Source organism: Coturnix japonica, chromosome 13 (assembly GCF_054131305.1).
Source record: "Coturnix japonica strain WE chromosome 13, WE-NBRP24, whole genome shotgun sequence".
NCBI classification, from domain to species: domain Eukaryota; kingdom Metazoa; phylum Chordata; class Aves; order Galliformes; family Phasianidae; genus Coturnix; species Coturnix japonica.
Genome location: NC_140675.1, coordinates 19,002,100 through 19,021,980, shown reverse-complemented (window position 1 = coordinate 19,021,980; position 19,881 = coordinate 19,002,100). Strand labels below are relative to the sequence as shown.

The 19,881-nt window shown below is 50.8% G+C and overlaps 2 protein-coding genes and 1 long non-coding RNA gene across 19 annotated transcripts in view; 2 read left to right on the top strand and 1 right to left on the bottom strand.

The window, feature by feature from the left end:
• Nucleotides 1-4,128, top strand: part of CREBBP (CREB binding lysine acetyltransferase) — a 65,303-nt gene extending 61,175 nt beyond the window's left edge. For all 17 annotated transcript variants that reach the window (XM_085514777.1, XM_085514783.1, XM_085514778.1 and 14 more), the window contains one exon: nucleotides 632-4,128. In XM_085514777.1, the coding sequence (XP_085370903.1) occupies nucleotides 632-2,800 (2,169 nt within the window). In that variant the 3' untranslated portion in view covers nucleotides 2,801-4,128. The remainder of the gene's footprint in view (nucleotides 1-631) is intronic.
• A 1,177-nt stretch (nucleotides 4,129-5,305) lies between these two features.
• On the top strand, nucleotides 5,306-18,442 carry TRAP1 (TNF receptor associated protein 1). The gene is given in 18 exon segments (NM_001323238.1): nucleotides 5,306-5,396; nucleotides 5,579-5,746; nucleotides 6,018-6,100; nucleotides 6,366-6,506; nucleotides 10,300-10,371; nucleotides 10,918-11,078; nucleotides 11,596-11,705; nucleotides 11,895-11,968; nucleotides 13,529-13,684; nucleotides 14,010-14,130; nucleotides 14,261-14,330; nucleotides 14,610-14,757; nucleotides 15,270-15,455; nucleotides 15,997-16,135; nucleotides 16,483-16,568; nucleotides 17,079-17,224; nucleotides 17,606-17,678; nucleotides 17,968-18,442. Coding segments are annotated over 18 exon segments (2,109 nt in total). The 5' UTR covers nucleotides 5,306-5,323; the 3' UTR covers nucleotides 18,070-18,442.
• On the bottom strand, nucleotides 9,681-14,674 carry LOC146758711 (uncharacterized). The gene is made up of 2 exons (XR_014934105.1): nucleotides 14,566-14,674; nucleotides 9,681-11,439 (listed from the first exon to the last, which is right to left on the bottom strand). It is a non-coding gene; the product is annotated as an uncharacterized LOC146758711 (long non-coding RNA).
• Nucleotides 18,443-19,881: the final 1,439 nt, after the last annotated feature.

Sequence of the window (19,881 nt, the reverse complement as noted above, 5' to 3'; positions counted from 1 at the left end):
CACTGAAGAGGGCTTCTTGAGGCAAGGCTGGAATTAAGTGGTGAAAGGAAGTGTGGCCATTAGGTTTCTTCTGGCTGCTTCTGTGTGAGGGGAATTGTCTTCCGCTAGCAGTCAAATAAAGCACTCAGGGCAGTGAGAATGGGGTGTTTGAGGAGGTTTTCAGGTAAGTGTCCGTCTTGCCATGAAACTGGCACTTGCTTCAAGGGCTGTCTGATTAAAAAACACATTGCAGGTCAGGAATTAATTGTTAGTAATTACACCAAGGATAGTTAAATGGAGAGCAGATCCTTGGTTCTTAGCACTTAGGGTAGAGCTGTTTGCACTGTTTTGGTTCTCCTTGTGTAACTTGTCTGGTAGCCATTCCAGAGATGTAAAATTTGCCATCATCAAAAAGGAAGGAAAAAACCCAGCAGACCAAACCCTGCAACGTATGGAAGTGACGGCACAGAAGCGGTGCCTGATTGCATTCTTGCCCTCAGTGGAGCCTGGGATTGTCTTGCTTCTGTTGGGCCATGTTTGTGCCCACTGTAACCCAGATGTGCTTCCACACCGGGTTCATGTTTCTCCCCCCTCCTAGTGTCGCAGGTAGCACTTCACAGGCAACTGAGCTCTGCATTTTCTTTGCTTTCAGGACTACGACCTCTGCATTAACTGCTACAACACTAAGAGCCATGACCACAAGATGGTTAAGTGGGGCCTGGGCCTGGATGATGAGAGCAACAGCCAAGGAGAGCAGCAGTCAAAGAGCCCCCAGGAGTCGCGCCGGCTGAGCATCCAGCGCTGCATTCAGTCCCTCGTCCACGCCTGTCAGTGCCGCAACGCAAACTGCTCGCTGCCATCCTGCCAGAAGATGAAGCGGGTTGTCCAACACACCAAGGGCTGCAAGCGCAAGACCAACGGCGGCTGCCCGGTGTGCAAACAGCTCATAGCTCTTTGCTGCTACCACGCCAAACACTGCCAAGAGAACAAATGCCCCGTGCCATTCTGTCTCAACATCAAACACAAGCTCCGGCAGCAGCAGATCCAGCACCGCCTGCAGCAGGCCCAGCTCATGCGCAGAAGGATGGCGACCATGAACACCCGAAACGTGCCTCAGCAAAGTTTGCCTTCTCCTACCTCAGCAACGCCTGGTACCCCCACACAGCAGCCAAGTACGCCGCAGACACCGCAGCCTGCTCCCCAGCCCCAGCCTTCCCCTGTAAGTATGTCACCGGCCGGCTTTCCCAGCGTCTCCAGAACTCAGCCCCCCACCACTGTTTCGACAGGAAAACCCACAAACCCGGTTGCGGCGCCTCCACCTCCTGCTCAGCCGCCGCCGGCCGCAGTGGAAGCTGCTCGGCAGATCGAGAGAGAGGCCGCCCAGCAGCAGCAGCAGCTCTACAGGGTCAACAACATCAACAATGGTTTGCCCCCTGGTCGCCCGGGGCTCGTAAACCCGGCGGTGGGTTCGGTGAGCCAGATGCAGCAGGTCGGCATGAATGTACCGCGGCCCAACCCCGTCAGCGGCCCGGTGATGTCCAACATGCAGCCGGGGCAGTGGCAGTCGCCCCCGATGCCGCAGCAGCAGGCGATGCAGCCGGGAATGGCGAGGCCGGTGATGCCGATGGCGACAGCGCAAGCAGTGGCGGGGCCGAGGATGCCGGGCGTGCAGCAGCCGCCGCGGAGCATCCCTCCAAATGCACTTCAGGACTTGCTGAGGACCTTGAAATCACCGAGCTCTCCGCAGCAGCAGCAGCAGGTTCTTAATATCCTTAAGTCCAACCCTCAGCTTATGGCAGCTTTTATAAAGCAAAGAACGGCCAAATACGTGGCTAACCAGCCCGGGATGCAGCCGCAGGCGGGCATTCAGCCCCAGCCTGGCATGCAGCAGCCGCAGACCGGCATGCAACAGCCAGGCATGCACGCGCAGCCGGGATTGCAGAACATGAACGCGATGCAAGCGGGAGTGCAGAGACCGAGCGTTCCTCCCCAGCAGCAAGGGATAGGAGCCATGAACCCGCAGGGACAAGCGATCAACATCATGAACTCCGGCCACAACACTAGCATGGCAGGCATGAACCCGCAGTACCGAGAGCTCCTGAGGAGGCAACTACTGCAGCAGCAGCAACAGCAGCAGCAGCAGCAAGGAGGGGCTGGCATGGCGGCGGGGATGGCCGGCCACAACCAGTTCCAGCAGCCCCAAGGACCGGGTGGTTACCCTCAAGCCATGCAGCAGCAGCGGATGCAGCAGCATATATCGATACAGGGGGGGTCCATGGGACAGATGGCTCAGATAGGACAGCTGAACCAGATGGGGCAGCCCGGCCTGGGGGCGGACGGCGCTCCCAACATCCAGCAGGCGCTGCAGCAGCGGATCCTGCAGCAGCAGCAGATGAAGCAGCAGATCGGCTCTCCGGGCCAACCCAACCCCATGAGCCCCCAGCAGCACATGCTCTCAGGACAACCGCAGGCGTCTCATCTCCCCGGCCAGCAGATCGCCACCTCCCTCAGCAGCCAGGTGCGGTCCCCGGCGCCCGTTCAGTCTCCCCGCCCCCAGTCCCAGCCGCCACATTCCAGCCCGTCCCCGCGGATTCAGCCCCAGCCGTCGCCGCACCACGTCTCGCCCCAGACTGGTTCCCCCCACCCGGGACTCGCAGTTACTATGGCCAGCTCCATGGATCAGGGACACTTGGGCAACCCGGAACAGAGTGCAATGCTTCCACAACTGAACACCCCCAACAGGAGTGCGTTGTCAAACGAATTGTCCCTGGTCGGTGACACCACCGGGGACACGTTAGAAAAGTTCGTGGAGGGTTTGTAGCATTATGGGAGCATCACTTTTATTTGGGGGGTGGGTGTGGGGATGGGGAGGGGTTGGTTTGGTTTTGTTTCCTTTGGTGTTCTCGGACTTTTTGTACTGAGGATTCGGACATCCGGGGCTGTTTTGGGTCCCGGGCGGAACCGCAGCCTCCTGAATGGGGAGGACAGAAAAAAAACCCCACACAAAACAAAGAGAAACCGACCCAACAAGGGGGGGGACAAAAACAACCACCAACCAACCAAACCCAACAAACAACGACAGGAGAAGCACCACAAAGAGGCTGCATTTGGGTCACGGGGCAGCTCCAGGCGCCTGCCCTCTTTGGGGCGTTGATTTGGTTTTTATCTTTTTGTTGCTGTTGACTCATTACGTTGTTTGTTTTTATTTTTAAATGAGGATGGATGGGGGGGGTCTTGGGGGGGGGGAGGGGGGAAAGTGAGTTCATTATATGCATATTTTTTATTGGGATTTCCAAGACGTCGCGTCTCAAAGAAGAGAAAAAAAAGAGAGAAAAACACAAGGATTCATATACAGAAACTGTTGGCTGCGAGGCCGGGGCGGCTCCTCCCATCTCCATAACAAAACTGTGCTGGGGGGGATGGGGAGGGTCGGCCGGGCGGGTTGGGTCGGACTCAGCCCCCGGCAGCGCCCGGAGCAGCAGGTGTAGAAATCGTTGCTTTGTTTCTCTACGCTCAAAACTGGTTGTAGGTGCAAATATAGGGACAGTGGCGGCTCCGTATCCCGCGCTGCTGGGAATAGAGAAGCAGCGTTTCTTTTCTTTCTTTCTTCTACGTGAAACTTGAAATGAGGAAAAAAAAAAAAGCAATTCTAGTGTAAATCATGCAAGCGCTATAATTACTATAAATAAGGAGAGGAAAAAAAACAGACAAAACAGAACCGAACCCAACCAACCAACCCGAGGAGATTCAATCACTGTATAGAATGGTCAAAGAAAACAACAACCACACACACGACAGAAGCAACCCAAACCCGACTCATTTCTTACTTATAATATCATCTTGGTAAATAAACTGTGTGCAACAGCAAACCGAGGCTGCTCCTTCTTCATCCCTGTCCGTGGTGGCACCGCGGGCTGGTGGGGGCTCGAGATGCTGGTTTCGATGTTGTTCTTTGGACTCTGCATGTCTTCCTTTACTTTGGTTTGGTTTGGGGTTTTTTGGGGGTTTTATTTTTTTCCCTGTTGTATATAAAGTATTGCTTAAAAAAAAGAGAAAAACAAAAGGCACCGAGTTGCGCTAAATGCCGTTTTTTTCACGTGTATTTTCTGTTCTTTAAAAAAAGAGAAAAAGAAAAAAACGTGTCGGAAATGTGGGAGGTTTTTATTTATTGATCCCGTTTTGGCTGCACGGGGCCGGGAGGGAGCGGAGCCCAAAGCCGCATCCATGTCCAGCCCATGGGCTGCAGCCGGGAGGGGCCGCTGGAATCAATAAGAACCGGCCGCTGGTTCCTTTAAAAGCCGCGTTAATGGAGTGGAGGATCAACGGAAATTAGAGAGAACGGAGTTAATGCCGGGCTAATTTATTTAGTCTGTGGTGGGATACGAACCTATTGACTTTAACACTATTTTTCTGCTGTTAACGCTGAGTTTAGATTGGGGGGGTTCTGTGGAATAAAAGATAACAAACACTGTCCACGTTCCCTTTCATCTCCTGTCACTGACCTTCCACTCCTGGGCTGCTGCAGCCCCTCCAGTTCCTTCAAGTTCCAGCCCAGAGCCGCTTCCCCCCGGGCTGTAGCTGTGAGTGAAGCCCACCAGTGCATTGCGGCTGCTCTCTCCTGAAATACAGCAGCTCTAAGTCCTTCTCACAAGCCTTCAGAGCTGCAATACGTTCACCAGCAGCGCTGCACTCACAACGTCTCCAGCAGTGGAAGATGTCAGTATGTGGGGCTGGGTGAGGTCAGTGAGCGCCAACACGGAGCTTATCCATCAATCAGCCATCACAAGGAAACGGGCTGGGAAGCCCTGATGGCTGATGCTGTATTTCTCTGATGCTGTATTTCATGCTGTGTGCTTAAAATGAAGGTAAATGCCGTATTTGCGATCAGAACGAGGTAATTTGGGATGTGCTGGTGTGTCCAATAAAAGCTGATGGAGCTGCTTGGATTGAGGGACGCGGAGCCTGAGCAGCGCTGTGGGATGAGCAGCGCTGAGCGGTGAGATACGGAGCTGAATTGGACCGGGAGGATTCGGAGCTCAGCGCAGCCCGGAGGAGGCCGGGCCTGTTCGCAGCGCGGTACGGAACTCGGTGTAGGTTCGTTCGGGTCGGTGCCGGGTAAGGAGCCGCACTGTGGGAACAGGGAACCCATCTGCGGCCTTGCCGGGGCCAGGAGCTGCTCATGGCTGTGCAGCTCAGCGGGACTTTGAGTCAACACGACGGAACCGAACCGAACCGAGCACAGCACCCGGCGGGTCCCGCAGCCGGGCGGTGACGTATAGCGCTGCCCCGTGACGTCATCACCACGCGCCGGAGGAGGCGGCGCCACGTGAGTCCGGAGCGCGGCATGGCGGCGGTGCGGGGGGGGCGGCGCCTGGCGGCGGTGCTGCGGGCCGGGACCGGGGCGCGGGTGGCTGCAGGTGAGAACAGCCCCGGGCCGTACCGCACCGTACCGTATCGTGCTATACCGTGCCGCACCCCATACCCTGAGCCCGGTCACAGCCGAGGCCCCGGGCCCTGCCCGAAGCACCGGCGGGGCCCGGGCTCCTGCCGGGGTTGACTCTCGCGGTTAACGCTGCCGTACCTGACTCGTGTGTTGCAGCCGAACGGCCGGCCCGGCTCCCACGAGCGCTGCTCTGTGCTCCGAGGTTCCCGCACCGCCTTCCCGCTGTTGGCTTCCCCGCTTACCGGCCGTACAGCACCCAGACGGCACAGAGCAAAGAGGAAGAGCCGCTGCACAGCATCATCAGCGACACCGAGAACGTGAACGGTGGGTACGGATGGACGGTGGGGTCTCGAGGGGTCGTTGTCCAGCTGCAGGCAGGTCTCAGAGCATTGTCCGGGTGTAACCGTGCACCGTCTCTGCAGGGAGGTGCTTTAAAGCAAAGTCGGGCTATGGAACCACGGTGGGTTTTTGGAGGTCACAGCTGTGGGTGCAGTTCTGCTTCGTGGCAGCTGAAGGATGTTGTGAAGGCAGTTCAGCCTTTCTGCCCACAGGGAAGTGTTGAAGCACCTCACGTGTGTCTGTGATCTTATTCCAGGTGCAGCCTCCAAGCACGAGTTTCAGGCTGAGACAAAGAAGCTGCTGGATATTGTTGCCCGTTCCTTGTACTCAGAGAAGGAGGTACGTAGGGCACCTCCAGCTGCACGGAGCTGGCAGGTTTCTGTTGCTGAAGCCTCATCGCTGGCAGGTTGAATCCCCCAGACCTGAGCTTAGAATGCTGCTCAGTCTTTGTGGTGCTCAGAACCTCAGCACTTCCCAGCCATTCTCCAGGCAGATAATGGGGAAAGGCCATGACCTATTAGCAATTCTGTTGGAGTTCTGCATTGCTGGGAGCTCTGTGCACTGAACGAAGCTGGGCTGCAGTGTCAGGTTGTGTCTCGTTCAGGTGTTTATCCGGGAGCTGATCTCCAATGGCAGCGATGCGCTGGAGAAACTGCGTCATCGGCTGCTGGCAGAAGGGAAGGCATTGCCAGAGATGGAGATCCACCTGCAGACAGACAGTGCGAAGGGAACCATCACTATCCAGGTATCTCCATTGGTAACAGGAGAGTGCTGTTCCTTGCCGCTCGCTCTTATCTCTAGGCCTGGTGGGGGATTGGTGGAAGCTGGGTGGCAGTGCAGCCCTTTCCCATGAAGAAGAGTTTTATGTTGCATGGCAGCTCACAGACCTTCCCTCCCATGTGGGCTGCTGGCAGGTGCTGGGGTGGTGGTTCCACTGCTCGTCATCTCTGCATGTTCCTGCTTCAGGTGTTTTTGTGGCAAAGATGTTAATGCAAAGAAGGCAAACTGTTAACTTTCCTCATGGACAGTGTCAGCTGTGGCAGTACAGCTTTGTTCTGCTCTTAGGAGAGCAGAGAATGAAGCAGACAGCAGTGAGGGGTGACTGGAGCAGAGCAGTCCACAAGAGATGTGGTACAGACAAGGCACATGGTGCAGTATTTTACACGTGTGACAACAGCAGTCACTGTTAGAGGCTGCTCAGTTGTTTTATACTTATGTTTCTTTGCCAAACAAGCAGCTGTAGTTGCCATGGGGAAGCTGCTGGTTGTTAGTGGGCAGCACGATTGTCAGCCCAAAGATTCTCAAATCACAGTGCAGCAGCTTTGCTTCCCCTCTCACACCTGGCTCCTGCATTCCTCTGACTGATTCGTTAATGAGTTCTCACTTAGGGATGATTCCCTGCTTGGGGCTGTCTTGTTCTTGTCTTTCCCTTCTGCTGTCATGGTGCACACATCGCTTCTGATCCCATCCAGACGTGCTTACAGCTCATGGAAGCTGTCCTCTTCTTTGGCTGGGAGGCCTGTTTGCCCACCTTGCAGACTGGATGTGTTTGACATCATACCCAATTAGAGCTGCTAGGGATTTGTCTTTTTATAACCCCCTATCTGGCTGTCTGTGCATCTCTAATGCGACTAAATGAGTCTTAACTAGCAAGCCTTTAACTGCAGAAATACTGTGCTTCGAGAGAGAGAACAGCACTACTCCAATCTCATTTAATAGATTTGCCTTCTCAGTGGTGCCTAAAGCTCCTTATCTCCAGCAAGGGGTCTATTTATAACCTCTTGAAGAAATGCACGGAATATAAAGATTGCTTGGACCAAGCCTCATTCAGAGCAGTGACCTGCAAAACTGCAGGTAGAGATGGAGGGGTGAAGCTCTCTGTGCTTAGCTGAGCCTCAGCTGGGATGGAGCTTAGAGGCACCTGCCTCCAATTGCAGGGCTAGGTTAGAATTCCAGGAGTTGCATCATCTTTAACCAAAAAGCCAGAGATCTGCACATACACGTGCATCTCAAATAACCCGTGGCTAAAGAAACACAGAATCTTTTGTTTTCTTCCTCTTTGTGCCAGAAAAAGAGCATGTCACGTTTAAAAAGGAGAAATTTGGAGTGCATGAAAGGAAGTGCTTTGCTGAACAGCAGGCGTTTGGACCTGGATGGGTGGAAGCTGAGTCTGCTGCAGCACTCAGCGTTGTTGTGAATGATGCTACAGTGTTATTACATAGTGCTGGAAAAGAAGCAAAACCTCAGGCTCTTGCTTTAGACAGCTGCCATGTTAGGCTTCAACATGCATCTCTAACTGCAAGCGTTCTTTCAGGTACAGCTGTGGCCAAGGCAGTTTAGTTAATTGATTGTTTTAAGTAATGAGGCTCTGCAATTCCTTGGGTTGGTCTCAGGTAATGAGCAAAGATAATGCTGCTTAACTCAGGTTCTTGTTTACCAGCTAAACTGAGCAATTTGTTGATTTAAACTCGATTTGCTGCTGTAATTGCATACGATTTGCTTCTCATTTACCAAAAATTATGATACAAAAGCAAGAACTGTGAAGTGATGTGATGAGATGGGTACTGAGCTGAGGATGTTCTTTTAAGAAAGACAGGGGAGTCCTCCGGGCTGTGGGGCAAACAAAGCACTTGATGCTGCATGAATGCAGCCATCCAGCTGTACCCACAGCAGGAGGGCTGGAACAAAGCACAGGGAAAGCACGAAGGTGCAGTGCAGAGGAGCAGTGCTGTGGGGTGGCTGTGGGGCTGGTTGTGTGCTCGGCGCCCTGAGAAGTCCCAGGAGGGCAGTTCAACCAGGTGGGCAGGTTGCAGCTCAGCAGAGTAGCAGGTGGGCTTCTGTAATTAGCTGCCAGCTAATGAAGTGTCCATGCCCTCAGTCCTGTGCTGCTCGTTCTCCGCTGCAGAGCTGTGGGGTAGCACTGCACACTTTGAACTCGGAACATATCCCTTGTGTCTTGTGATTTGTGGAGGCCCGCAGCCAGTTGGCCCCATGGTTGTATGACCGGCTCTGCTCCCACTGCTGTTCTTAGGAAGGTAAAACTTTCCTGGAGGCTGAAGGGGAGGCTTGAAGCCATCTATGGGGGAATGAAGCTGTAATGGTGATGGAGCACAGTTCTGCTGCCTGATTGCAGCTCAGAGGTATTTGCAGAGCTGCAGACAGCCCAGCACAGGGAGCAGCTCCATCTGCTGAAGGCAGCCACACAGCGCAGCACTGAACCTGGCTGCAGGAAGCACAGGTGCTGCAGGAGCAGTCTGAATCTCGATGGGGTTCCCCTTTGGATCCACTCAGGTGTTCTCCTGCCTTAGGAATTGCCAGCACCCCTGCTTGGCCATCACAGCACACGTTTTCTGCTTCCCCTGTGAGCAGCCCAGCGCTGCTGGAGGAGCGGTGCTCTGAGCTGTGCTCTTTGTTCGTTGCATTCACCCCCATCAGCTCAGACTCCAGGAGTTGTCCTTAAGCATTTTGCAATAAGTTTGGCTGGGAATTAAATAGCCAAATATATTCACGGAGTATTTTTTTAATGCAGTGGAATTTGGGAATGACATGCTGCACTATAAATAGGAATGGATCAGAGGAGTTAAGAGTGTTCTGCTCAGGGTCTGGCACGAACAAAAACTGAACCAGATGCTGAAAACATCTTTTTTCTGCACTTTTTGGTGCTGTGTTGTTTTTCTTCCCTTGGGGAAAGGGACCGTGTCAGATTCCTGAGGTTGTGCCATACTCTGTTTGTTTATCCTGGCTTTTCAGCTCCTGTGCTGGGATGTTACCTGGCATCATTCATCTTCTCAGCCAAGGTACCGCTGTGCTGTGATGTGGGGGATGCAGAGCAATGTCTGCTCACGCAGCACCTCGCTTGGTAACCTCACAGGTTGGCCACTGGTCATTTGGTGGACTTAAACATCACACTAGAAATATATTAGTATTAATTACACTGCCTTTATTGGTAAATAGGTCCACTGAGTAGGGGAGCAGGGGCAGGAAAAGACAGGCACTGTATGAAGATGAATGAATGTGGTCCCTGTAGCCAAGAGCCTGCGTTGCCTGAGATCTGAGGGATTGGTCGCTCTGCCGCTGCTGGTTGGAAATAAGCTGCACCTCATTGCTCCTCACCTCCCCTGTGTACTGGCTCAGGAATGGGGCTGACTGTATGTGCACAACTCTTTGTGCAGGTGGGCTGAGACCTGGGCTGAGATTGCTTTCCAGCACTGGCACATGGAGTTGTTAGTGGTGCAGAAACCAGCCTGTCTTGGCAGGTTTTTGTGTTGTCTCCGTATAATGCTTGAGTTTCTGAATGTCTTGGTGGCTTATAGCCACAAAGCAGCTGCGGACCCTTAGAGCTCTGAGCCTTTTGAGTCTGCTGTCCTGCCCTGGTGCAGGTGTAGTCACTGCTGGAAGCTGGTGTTGCATTTACTGCTTGACTGGCTGGAAGAAACTGGCTGGAAGAGACTGTTGATCAAAAGGAGAAGCTGCTTGGGTTCTGCTTGCTACAGCAATTCTCTGCTGGTATTTCAGTGGCTGTTGCTGTTTCTTTTCAGGACACAGGCATTGGGATGACCCAGGAGGAGCTTGTTTCTAACCTTGGAACCATTGCTCGATCAGGCTCAAAGGTAACTCAGGGCAAGGTGCCCCTTCTCCCCCTAAGAATAGGCTTCTCCAGTTAGAGCCACATTTGTTCTCCCAGTAATTTCTCATTCTGTCTCTTTCCTTGGCCCCAGCCCATCTGGGAAATTACAACCTCCCATGGAGTCTTCTTGCCTACAGTGGTCTCTGCTGTGGGCCAGGGAGGCCTGTGGTGCCAAAGATGCACTAATGGGTCCTGGGTGTAGTGCTGCTGCACCTGGCTGCCCTCAGTCCCAAAGGCTTTCCTCTGTGAGCCATGTTTGTGCAGGGAAACAGGCTCATCTGCCATTCCCATTGCATCCACGAGGGCACCAGCTGTGTCCTTGTGCTGGCAAATTGTCATATATATTTAGTTGATACTTCTTTTTCTATCTCTAGAGTAACCACTCTGAGGTTGCTTGCTCCTCATTGACCGTTTTCCTGTCCTGCTAGTTGCAGTGTACATTGCCCTAGGCAATGCTCCACCCTTTTCCAGAGATGCAGTCCCTGAAGTCGTTGCATGGTGGTTTATGTCTCCTCCTTTGTTCCTCCAGGCATTTCTGGATGCATTGCAGAGCCAAGCTGAAGCTAGCAGTAAAATCATTGGCCAGTTTGGAGTAGGCTTCTACTCAGCCTTCATGGTGGCTGATAAAGTGGAGGTGTTCTCACAGTCTGCAGAGCCAGGGAGCCTGGGCTACCACTGGTCTTCAGATGGGTAAGGCTGCAGAGTGGGATGGAAGCATGCAGGGGCTGTGTCTGGATCAGGCATGAGCTGAAAACTGTGCAAAGCAAGATGTGCACTGCAGTCTGTATTTCTGTAGTTTGAAGGCTTGTCTGTCGTCATACTTGTGTGGCATTCACTTAGCAGTATGGTAGGAATGGTCACCCAGAACGTGCTGCCTCTACCAGAGCACAGCTTCTTTTCATTGCAACAAGCTGTGGCTGAAGGTTAGGCCTGTGCAAGCCAAAGTTTGCTTGAAGTTTGTTTCCTTTTTTGTAGAGGCTACTGGTCTGCTAAGAGCTGTGTCCTAGGGCCCAGATTCTCCATAGAAAGACAGCTTCACTCCCTGGGGCTTCTGAAATGCACAGAGAACATTCAGGCATCCAAGATGGGGCTTTTTTGCCTTTTCCTCTTGGTGCTGAAGTGTTGTGCGAGCTGTCAGTTTCATTACACGTCCAATGGTAGATGTGACTGAGGCACAAGCTGACATGGGTTCTGTTTCTAATCCTAGCTCAGGAATGTTTGAGATCGCTGAAGCATCTGGTGTCAGAACTGGGACTAAGATTATTATACATCTCAAAGAAGACTGCAAGGAGTTTGCAAATGAAGACCGAGTCAAGGGTGAGTGGAGGAGGGAAGTGCTGTTACGTGCTATGGATGTGTGGAATCTGTTGGTTCTCTATAGGTGGGAGGTGAATTTGCAGTGTTCTTCCTCTCCTGCAGCACCATTCTGAAGAATTTCACACTGAAGAAATTCTCACTTTGTTGTTTTCACAACCATGACTCTTTCGTGTCTTTTTTCCACTCCAGAGGTGGTGACAAAATACAGCAACTTCATCAGCTTCCCTCTGTATCTCAATGGGAGACGAATTAACACGTTACAGGTGAGCGGGATGGATATTCTGCTTAGCTCTTTGGCTGACCACATAATGATACAGCCAGGCCCACCTTAGGCGGGAGCTCTTGGTCCAGTTGCAGGAATCTGTTAGTTGCAATTTGTTATCTTTAGAATAAACCAAAAAAAAGCCACCTGTACGTTATTTTCTTCTAGCATTTCTTTCCCGGGTTGGTTAAATTTCAAGTAAGAGAGTAGGTGGAGGGTTTGTATTTGTTTGCTATTTCATAAAACGTGGCACTGACAAGTTGCTAAGATGTACTGAAATGCTTTATCATGCTAATTTATTTAATGTTCTGTAATTGGTGTTTTCAGTGTCTGATATTTATTTGGATTCCTACGATTATAATGTTTCTGTTTCAAAGCCTTTTAGCTGTTTCCCTTAAATTACAAAACTAGAAATAGATGTAGGCAGCTGTTTGATCTTCTGCCTGACAATCAATAGAGCACACTCCCTAGAGAAGAGCCATACTGGAGCAAGAGGTGAAATTGCTTAATGGTGTACTTCTGTCTTATCAGAAAGTGTGTTTTCCACTGGGATATGGCAATAGCTTTATTCTCTTCATGCTCCTATTTCAGACCTCTTTATCCAGGATCTTTCCCCCCCCCCATTTTTCCACACATCAACCTCAGTTCACTGTAAACAGAGCCATAGATCCCTGTTGTGGGTTTTCCTAGATAAGGTTTTGAATGCCTGCCATGTATCTGGCAATATAGAATTAGAGGCTTTTGTGGTCTTAACTATGATAACTGTAGCTACAAGTAAGACTCTAGGAAAGCAAGACTTAATCTAATGGCTGCTCTGAAGCATCTTAGTACCCACTTGAGTCTGTGGTCCTACCTGTGATCCTGCAAACCCTCCAGGGCCATCTGCATGCTGGAAAGGTTAGGAAGCCACTTGTGTAGCAAGGCTTTGAGGCAAAAGCAGCTTTAAGGAATATGGAAGCATGGCAGGATTGCTGTGAGTTGCATCCTTTGGACTGGTCTGCAGGAGGTTTGTATTGCCACCAGTGATTACTCCTGCCACTCATTAGGGCTGGAATGGTGAAGAGTGGAACTAAGCGTATTGGGCTTTTCTGTCTGGAAACAAAAGTTTCTTAATTGGTCCCGATGTTTGTTAGACAGGAGCTCCTCCCATTGAACTTTAACTTTTCTTTGTTGGTCTGAGCCTTGAGGTGCTTGACCAGCACTACTAGTCAGCTGAGCTGTACTAACTGCTCAGGATGCTTCTGGCCAATGTGAAGTGATGGAAGTTAGCCAAATCCCTTTTGTTTTGGGCCAGACAAAATTTGCCTTGTGCCTGCTGTGGGGCAAGAAGGTGGAAGGTGACCAGAGATCAACTGAGGGTCAGTAGTTAGTCAGTGTATGGACCATACTACATCCCACTGCCTTCACACTGTGCAGAGCAGTGTGACTGTTTGAAAGATGGCACTGTTTTGATTTGTTGCTCGGAGAGAAAATGCAACTCTTCTTCTGAAGGTAGAGCCCTGTGCTATGAAGACACAAAGGATGAGAGCTGATGGGAACTCATCTCCCTGCTCCTCCACAGGCACTCTGGATGCTGGACCCCAAGGACATCAGTGAGTGGCAGCATGAGGAGTTCTACCGCTTCATAGCGCAGGCTTTCGACAAGCCCCGCTACGTCCTGCACTACAAGACTGATGCACCCCTCAACATCCGCAGCATCTTCTATGTTCCTGAGCAAGTATGTGTCCAGGGAACTGTGGGACAGCTCCAGCTCCTCTGGAGATGAGAGAATAGCAGTGCCCCTTAGGGAGAGGAGGCAGCTGCAGAATTGCAAGGAGGAATATCCAATGTGGCATCTCTGTGGTAGGCTGGATGTCACAGGAAAATGGTAGGGATAGTGAGTTGTGGGAGGAGCTGAAGGTGACTCGGGTCCCTGGGGAAGACAGCCGCCAAGGTTAAAGCTCCTGTTGGATTCAGTACCAATTGCTGCAGCATGGTGTGCACTTAATGACTGGGCACACTGAACAGTGCTGGTGTTATCTTTCTGTCTCTTCTTCCTGCAGAAACCATCCATGTTTGACATCAGCAGGGAACTGGGTTCCAGCGTTGCCCTCTACAGCCGCAAAATTCTCATTCAAACCAAAGCTGCAGACATCCTGCCTAAGTGGCTGCGCTTCCTTAGAGGTGTGTGCTGGGAGCAGGAATAGCAGCCTGTGGAACAGGGCTTCCACTGGGGGTTAGGTGGGGGGCTGATCCCTTCCTGAGCGTGGTGCTCATGTGTGCCTCACTGTTCAAGAGTTGCTCTGTGTTCCAGGTGTTGTAGACAGTGAGGATATACCCCTGAACCTCAGCAGGGAGCTGCTGCAGGAAAGCGCCCTCATCAGGTAAGCAAGAGGTAGATCTGTGTACTGCTGAGTCTCTTTTGGCTTCATGCTGGGTGGCTGTGGGTGTGTGCTGAATATTTTGTGTGTGGTTGGTTATGTTCATGTTGAAGATGTGAACTTTAGCAGTGCATTTGTGCCACAGCTGTAGCTGTCTCTCCAGCTCAAGTGCTACTTTTGACTGAAATACAAAGAACAGGTGTAGAACCATGAGGGAGATGTTCACTTAAAGACTCACCTTGGTCTAGCAGCCATCTTCAGAAGGCCTTGTTCCTGTTGCAGGAAGCTCCGAGATGTTTTGCAGAAGAGGCTGATCAAATTCTTCGTTGACCAGAGCAAGAAGGACCCTGAGAAATACGCAAAATTCTTTGAGGAATACGGAGTATTCATGAGAGAGGGAATTGTCACGATAGCAGAGCAGGATGTCAAGGTACCAGCTGTCCTGATGCACTAAAGGTGATGAGAATGAGTGTTGGCTGCTGCCTGGAATGAGGGGGATGGCTACTTCTCTGTGAATCTTATGTGTCCGTAGCTCTTGTTTGTGGATCTAATAAGACCTGAGGGTTCCCTAACGCCCCTTACCCTAACTCTGACTTTTTCTGGCTGGGTGCTGCTTTCCTCTTATGTTGAGACACTGCAGAAACTTTGTATCCACACACAGTCAGCCCTTGTTGATGTAATTTGAACTACATCCTGCCATAAAGTAGAGCTTTCCCCTACTGTTGTCTTCAGCCTGGATTCCCATTTCCAGGAGAGCTTGGCATACATCATGTCTAGGTCACTTTCCTGCCTCCATGATATTTGGATCAGGAAGGGGGAAACTCAGAATCGCCTGAGCCTTTTTGCAACAGTACTCACTGCAAAGAGATGCCTTGGGACTGGGAGTGGTCAGGCAGAGCTTCTGTGAGCTGCCCTCAGCTCACAAGAGCACGTTTGTTCCAGGAGGACATTGCGAAGCTGCTGCGTTATGAATCGTCTGCCCTGCCTGCAGGCCAGCTGACCAGCCTGACCGAGTACGCCTCCCGCATGAAGGCAGGGAGCAGAAACATCTATTACCTGTGTGCACCCAACCGACACCTCGCTGAACACTCACCCTACTTTGAGGCCATGAAGAAAAAGGACATGGAGGTAGGTTAGCAGTTTGCTGTGGCCAGGCTGAGCTGCTGCATCTGTGGTCAGGGCTCTGCTGGGTTTTGGAGCTGGGCAGAGCAGTGAGGCTTGCAACAGTCCCTCTCTTTTTATCCCTCTGTTTCCACTTGGACTGGTTACTGTAGCATGGGGTCAGATTATAGGCCACACATGTAGCATACTGTGCAGGTGGGCTAGTATTCATCCAGACAACTAGGTATTTCTGCTCATTCTGACATCTGCTATTTACCTTTGCTGAACCCTGCAGCAGGAGCCCAGGAGTTGCTGTGCAGTGCTGGATGCAGTGTTGTTAGAGGTGTCCTCTGCAGGCAGGTGGCCCTTTCAGGCTGGTGCTTCCCTGGGTGGCAGCTGCAGCCCAGCCATCCACAGTAACAAAGCACCTCAAGGGTTTGCTTTTATTTGAAGCCCTGAGTGGAAGTTGAACCTGCTGGTTTCCTTTGTGATGTTCTTGCCATTTAGTGCAGAGTTGCCTCTGGAGAAGGGAAGTGCTGTTAAATCTCAATGTCTTTTTTTGGCACAGGTCCTGTTCTGCTATGAGCAATTTGATGAGCTGACACTCTTGCACCTTCGGGAGTTTGACAAGAAGAAGCTCATCTCAGTGGAGACAGACATCGTTGTTGATCACTATAAGGAAGAGAAGTTTGAGGAGAGCCGCCCAGGTATGGTGGGGTTCCCCTGTCCCATCCCACTGCATGCAGGCCTGCTGTCCTGTGTCAGGCAGTGAGGGTACATCTCTTTCAGCACACTTGCAATTCATGACTATATGAGCGTGCACACACTTGGTACCTTAACAGAGGGAGGCAAGGATAGGCAGGAGAAGAACTTGTCTTCTCTCATTATAGCAGTTATGGACAAGGGGATGTACACAGGTATGTGCTGAGTGGTGTTGCATTCCCGTTTCTACAAGAGAGCTTGTAAACAAGGGTGTGAAATTGACTGAGATCAGAAGTAAATCTCAGTGTCTGTTGACATACAGAAGGTGCATGTGCCCTCTTTTCTCTGCTAGCTGCAGAACGTCTGACAGATGCGGAGGCTGAGGACCTGATGGCCTGGATGAGAAATGCCTTAGGCTCTCGAGTCACTGGTGTTAAGGTAGGTATTCTTCACCTGGGTAGCTGAGTACGGAAGATCCACAGAAAGCACATTCTAGGAAGAAGAGGCAGAGATTGACTGGGAATCTGCTGCTACAGATTTGTTGGGCTTTTTTTGGACCCTGAGAGAAATTATTCTTTTCCTATACGTCCTTTCTATAAGTGATGTGAGTTTTGGTACTTGTCATTTTGGTGGTCCTTGTGGGAGTGGGGAGAATGACTTCTTTGTGTGTGATGTGCAAAGCCCGTTTTAGTCACTCATACTTAAGTCTGAACATTCTGTTGACTGCCCTGCCTGTGGGCTAGAACAGCTTATTGGCAGGAATGTGTGAGCTACTGCCTATGGACTAGTGGTGCCACTTGGGATGCCAGCTGCCCTGTCCATTTAAGCAGCTCCTGTGGGATGGGAACAAGTTGTGCAGTTTTGGTATAGGTCTGCACTGAAGAGACTCTCAATCTCTTATCCTCCCCTACTTTTCCATTTCAACACTGACTGGTGTTACTGCCACAGGTGACCACACGGCTGGACACCCACCCTGCCATGATCACTGTGCTGGAGATGGGGGCTGCCCGCCATTTCCTTCGCATGCAGCAGCTGGCCAAGACCCAGGAGGAGCGTGCCCAGCTCCTTCAGCCCACCCTGGAGATCAACACGGGGTAAAGGATTGCAATAGCACTGCTAAACACTGCCTTACTGCTGGGTTGGAGGTAGGGAAAAGGGCAACGTAAAGCATCCAGGTAGCAGGACTCTCCCCATTAAGGGTGTTAAAGCTTCTTAGTCTGTGAAGCTGTATGGTATGGTAGACATGAGCCATCCACCCTCACTGCATCCAGCCTGCAAGGACTGGCAGGGTTATAGGGTCAGGATGGGAGAGAAGAGAGAAACCCCTGGAACAGGAGAGACGAAGATGGAGCTGTTTTGTCCTTCTGGTAGATCATTTTCTGTCCCACTTTGGCTTAGGTGCTCATTCTGGAAAGAAATTTCTCACATGTCCAAAAAATGCTAAGTCTTAATATGGGTCTCTCCTATTCTTACAGTCACACTCTGATTAAGAAGCTTCACGAGCTAAAGGACAGTCAGCCTGATCTGGCCCAGATGCTGCTTGATCAGGTGAGAGCCAAGCCTTCTCCAAAGGCACTGCCATCCTGCCCAGAGCCACCTTGAAGACTATGTGGCTGGGAATGGAGTGGAGCCCTTGTAGCAAGCTGGATTATCCCTCCTCCATGGTCCCCACTGTGGGTGTTTGTGCTGCTTGTGGCCCATGTTGGTTCCTAACAGATTGCCTAGAAAACATGCTTGGTCTCTATGTGCAAGTCCTGGAGTGTGACATTCACTTCTTCCTCAGCATTCCTTCACCTTGTTCTCCCTGTTTATTTAATACTCTTCCTCTTTTTCTCAGATATATGAGAATGCCATGATAGCAGCAGGACTGAATGAAGATCCCAGACCAATGGTGAGCCGGCTGAATGAACTCCTCACCAAAATCCTGGAGAAAAACTGAGCTCTAGAAGACCGAAGGATGAACTCTGTGCTGATACCTCTTTCCTCAAGTACAGTCACTGTGTCAGCTATTGTAGCATCTGCTTGAACACATGAACAGTGAGGGATTCACTTGGCATATGGCCATGGAGAATGCAGGGGACTTCCAGCCACCACTGCACAGGTAGGAGCCAGTAGGAGCCATGGCAGAAAAGGTGTAAAGCTGATGTACAGCTGAGTTCATCCTTGTCTTGCTGAAGAGAAAGGGAAGTGACTGGGAAATGGCTTTCCAAGGTATGGCTTCCTGGAGGCTCACCAGGGCTTTTTATCTCTTCTGTGGGATAAATTGCATGTCTAACTGACCTGTATTTATGATAAATAAACGCTGCTTCTTTTCCAAAGCCCTCCACTCTTCTGGTTTCCCTTTACTCTATTGGTCTTTGTGTCTTCCAGCTGGTGATTTCACAGTTCTGTCTTCTGATGCTGCCTGGTTCTGCAGAACACTGGGTGTTGGACAGTGGTGGGAAGAGAGTGCCATGAAAGTAATAGATTGCAGCAGAGTGTGGAAGGAAAAGAGGAGACCCTCCAGCTATAAATTGTTAGCCATGTCCTTGGAAAGCAAGCAGATAAGGTTTGTGTGGCTCATACATAGAACTTCAGTGCTGGTTGTAGTGATGAAGCTGGAGTTTTGCACTTCCAGTCACATCTTCTCCATGTAGATCCTAACTTACTCATCCTCAGAAGCACTGTATCATCAGCTGGTTTCTGCAGCAAGAGCAGAGACCCCTATTTTTTCTACCATATTGAGGCAAAACATGGGAATGGTGCTGTAAAGCTGCCAGCATGGGCCGGTTGTGTCCTTTGCTTCTGTTTGCTCTACCAGATTTCCCCATGGGAAGAATCTCATGGAGCTTATTTGGGTTCCTGGCTTAAACAATGCTGAGCCCTGCCGTGTCTGGAAGATTAATTTTTTAGCTTTGATTTTTACTGGGACTTTGTTAAACTGCTGCCTGTTGGTTGGTTTGTTTTCTAGAAGTTTGGGGAAAAAAAAGTCTTGCAAGTTAAGTTTTGTGTGCTGACAAACCTCCAGTGATCAACAGCGTGGCCTTCTTTCCTGCTCTGCCCAGGCTCATCAGCTGTGTCAAACCTATACTCTAGGGCAGAAGATGGAAAATATTTATAGGCAGTGAAATCCAGTTTGAGAGGATGTTCCTGAGACCTTGTGTTTTCGAACTTGGATAGGATCCCTCTCACGTCTGGCTCAGGACCTTGAAACTGGACCGGCCCATAAAGTCGTTCATGGGGCCAGATTGAGAACAGAGTTTTTTCTCGTCCAGACTTCCTGCTGAGACTATCGAGAGTGTCTTGGTCAGGCTCCAGGTCTGTGATTTATGGACAAACCACAAGCCAGGAATCTGCAGTCTAAGCTCCTTGAGCAGCAACTGTTTAAAACATTATGAAAAGAAATGGCCACTGTTTCCAAAAGAAGAAAACTTGGGAGCCATTAATAACATTTAGCACTACCGGAGTGCTTTGCAGTTGTGAATTAATCTTCTCTCCTTGTGAAATAATTCAGAAATATTATTGTGCAGATAAGATCTGCATAGACTTTAAACAAATTGCCTTAAGAAAATAGTAAGTCTGTGTTAGAGACTCAAGAATCTCAGCCCAGAGCAAAACAAACCTCCAATATCCAAAGGCTTTGAAGACAAGTATCTGGGTTTGGATGAGACAGTCAGCACAAATGCAATGAGAGCTTTGAGAGCACTCCTGACCGATACACTGTTCATCTGAAAATTCTTCTCAGGGCACTCGTAGGTCTGCCCAAACCTGA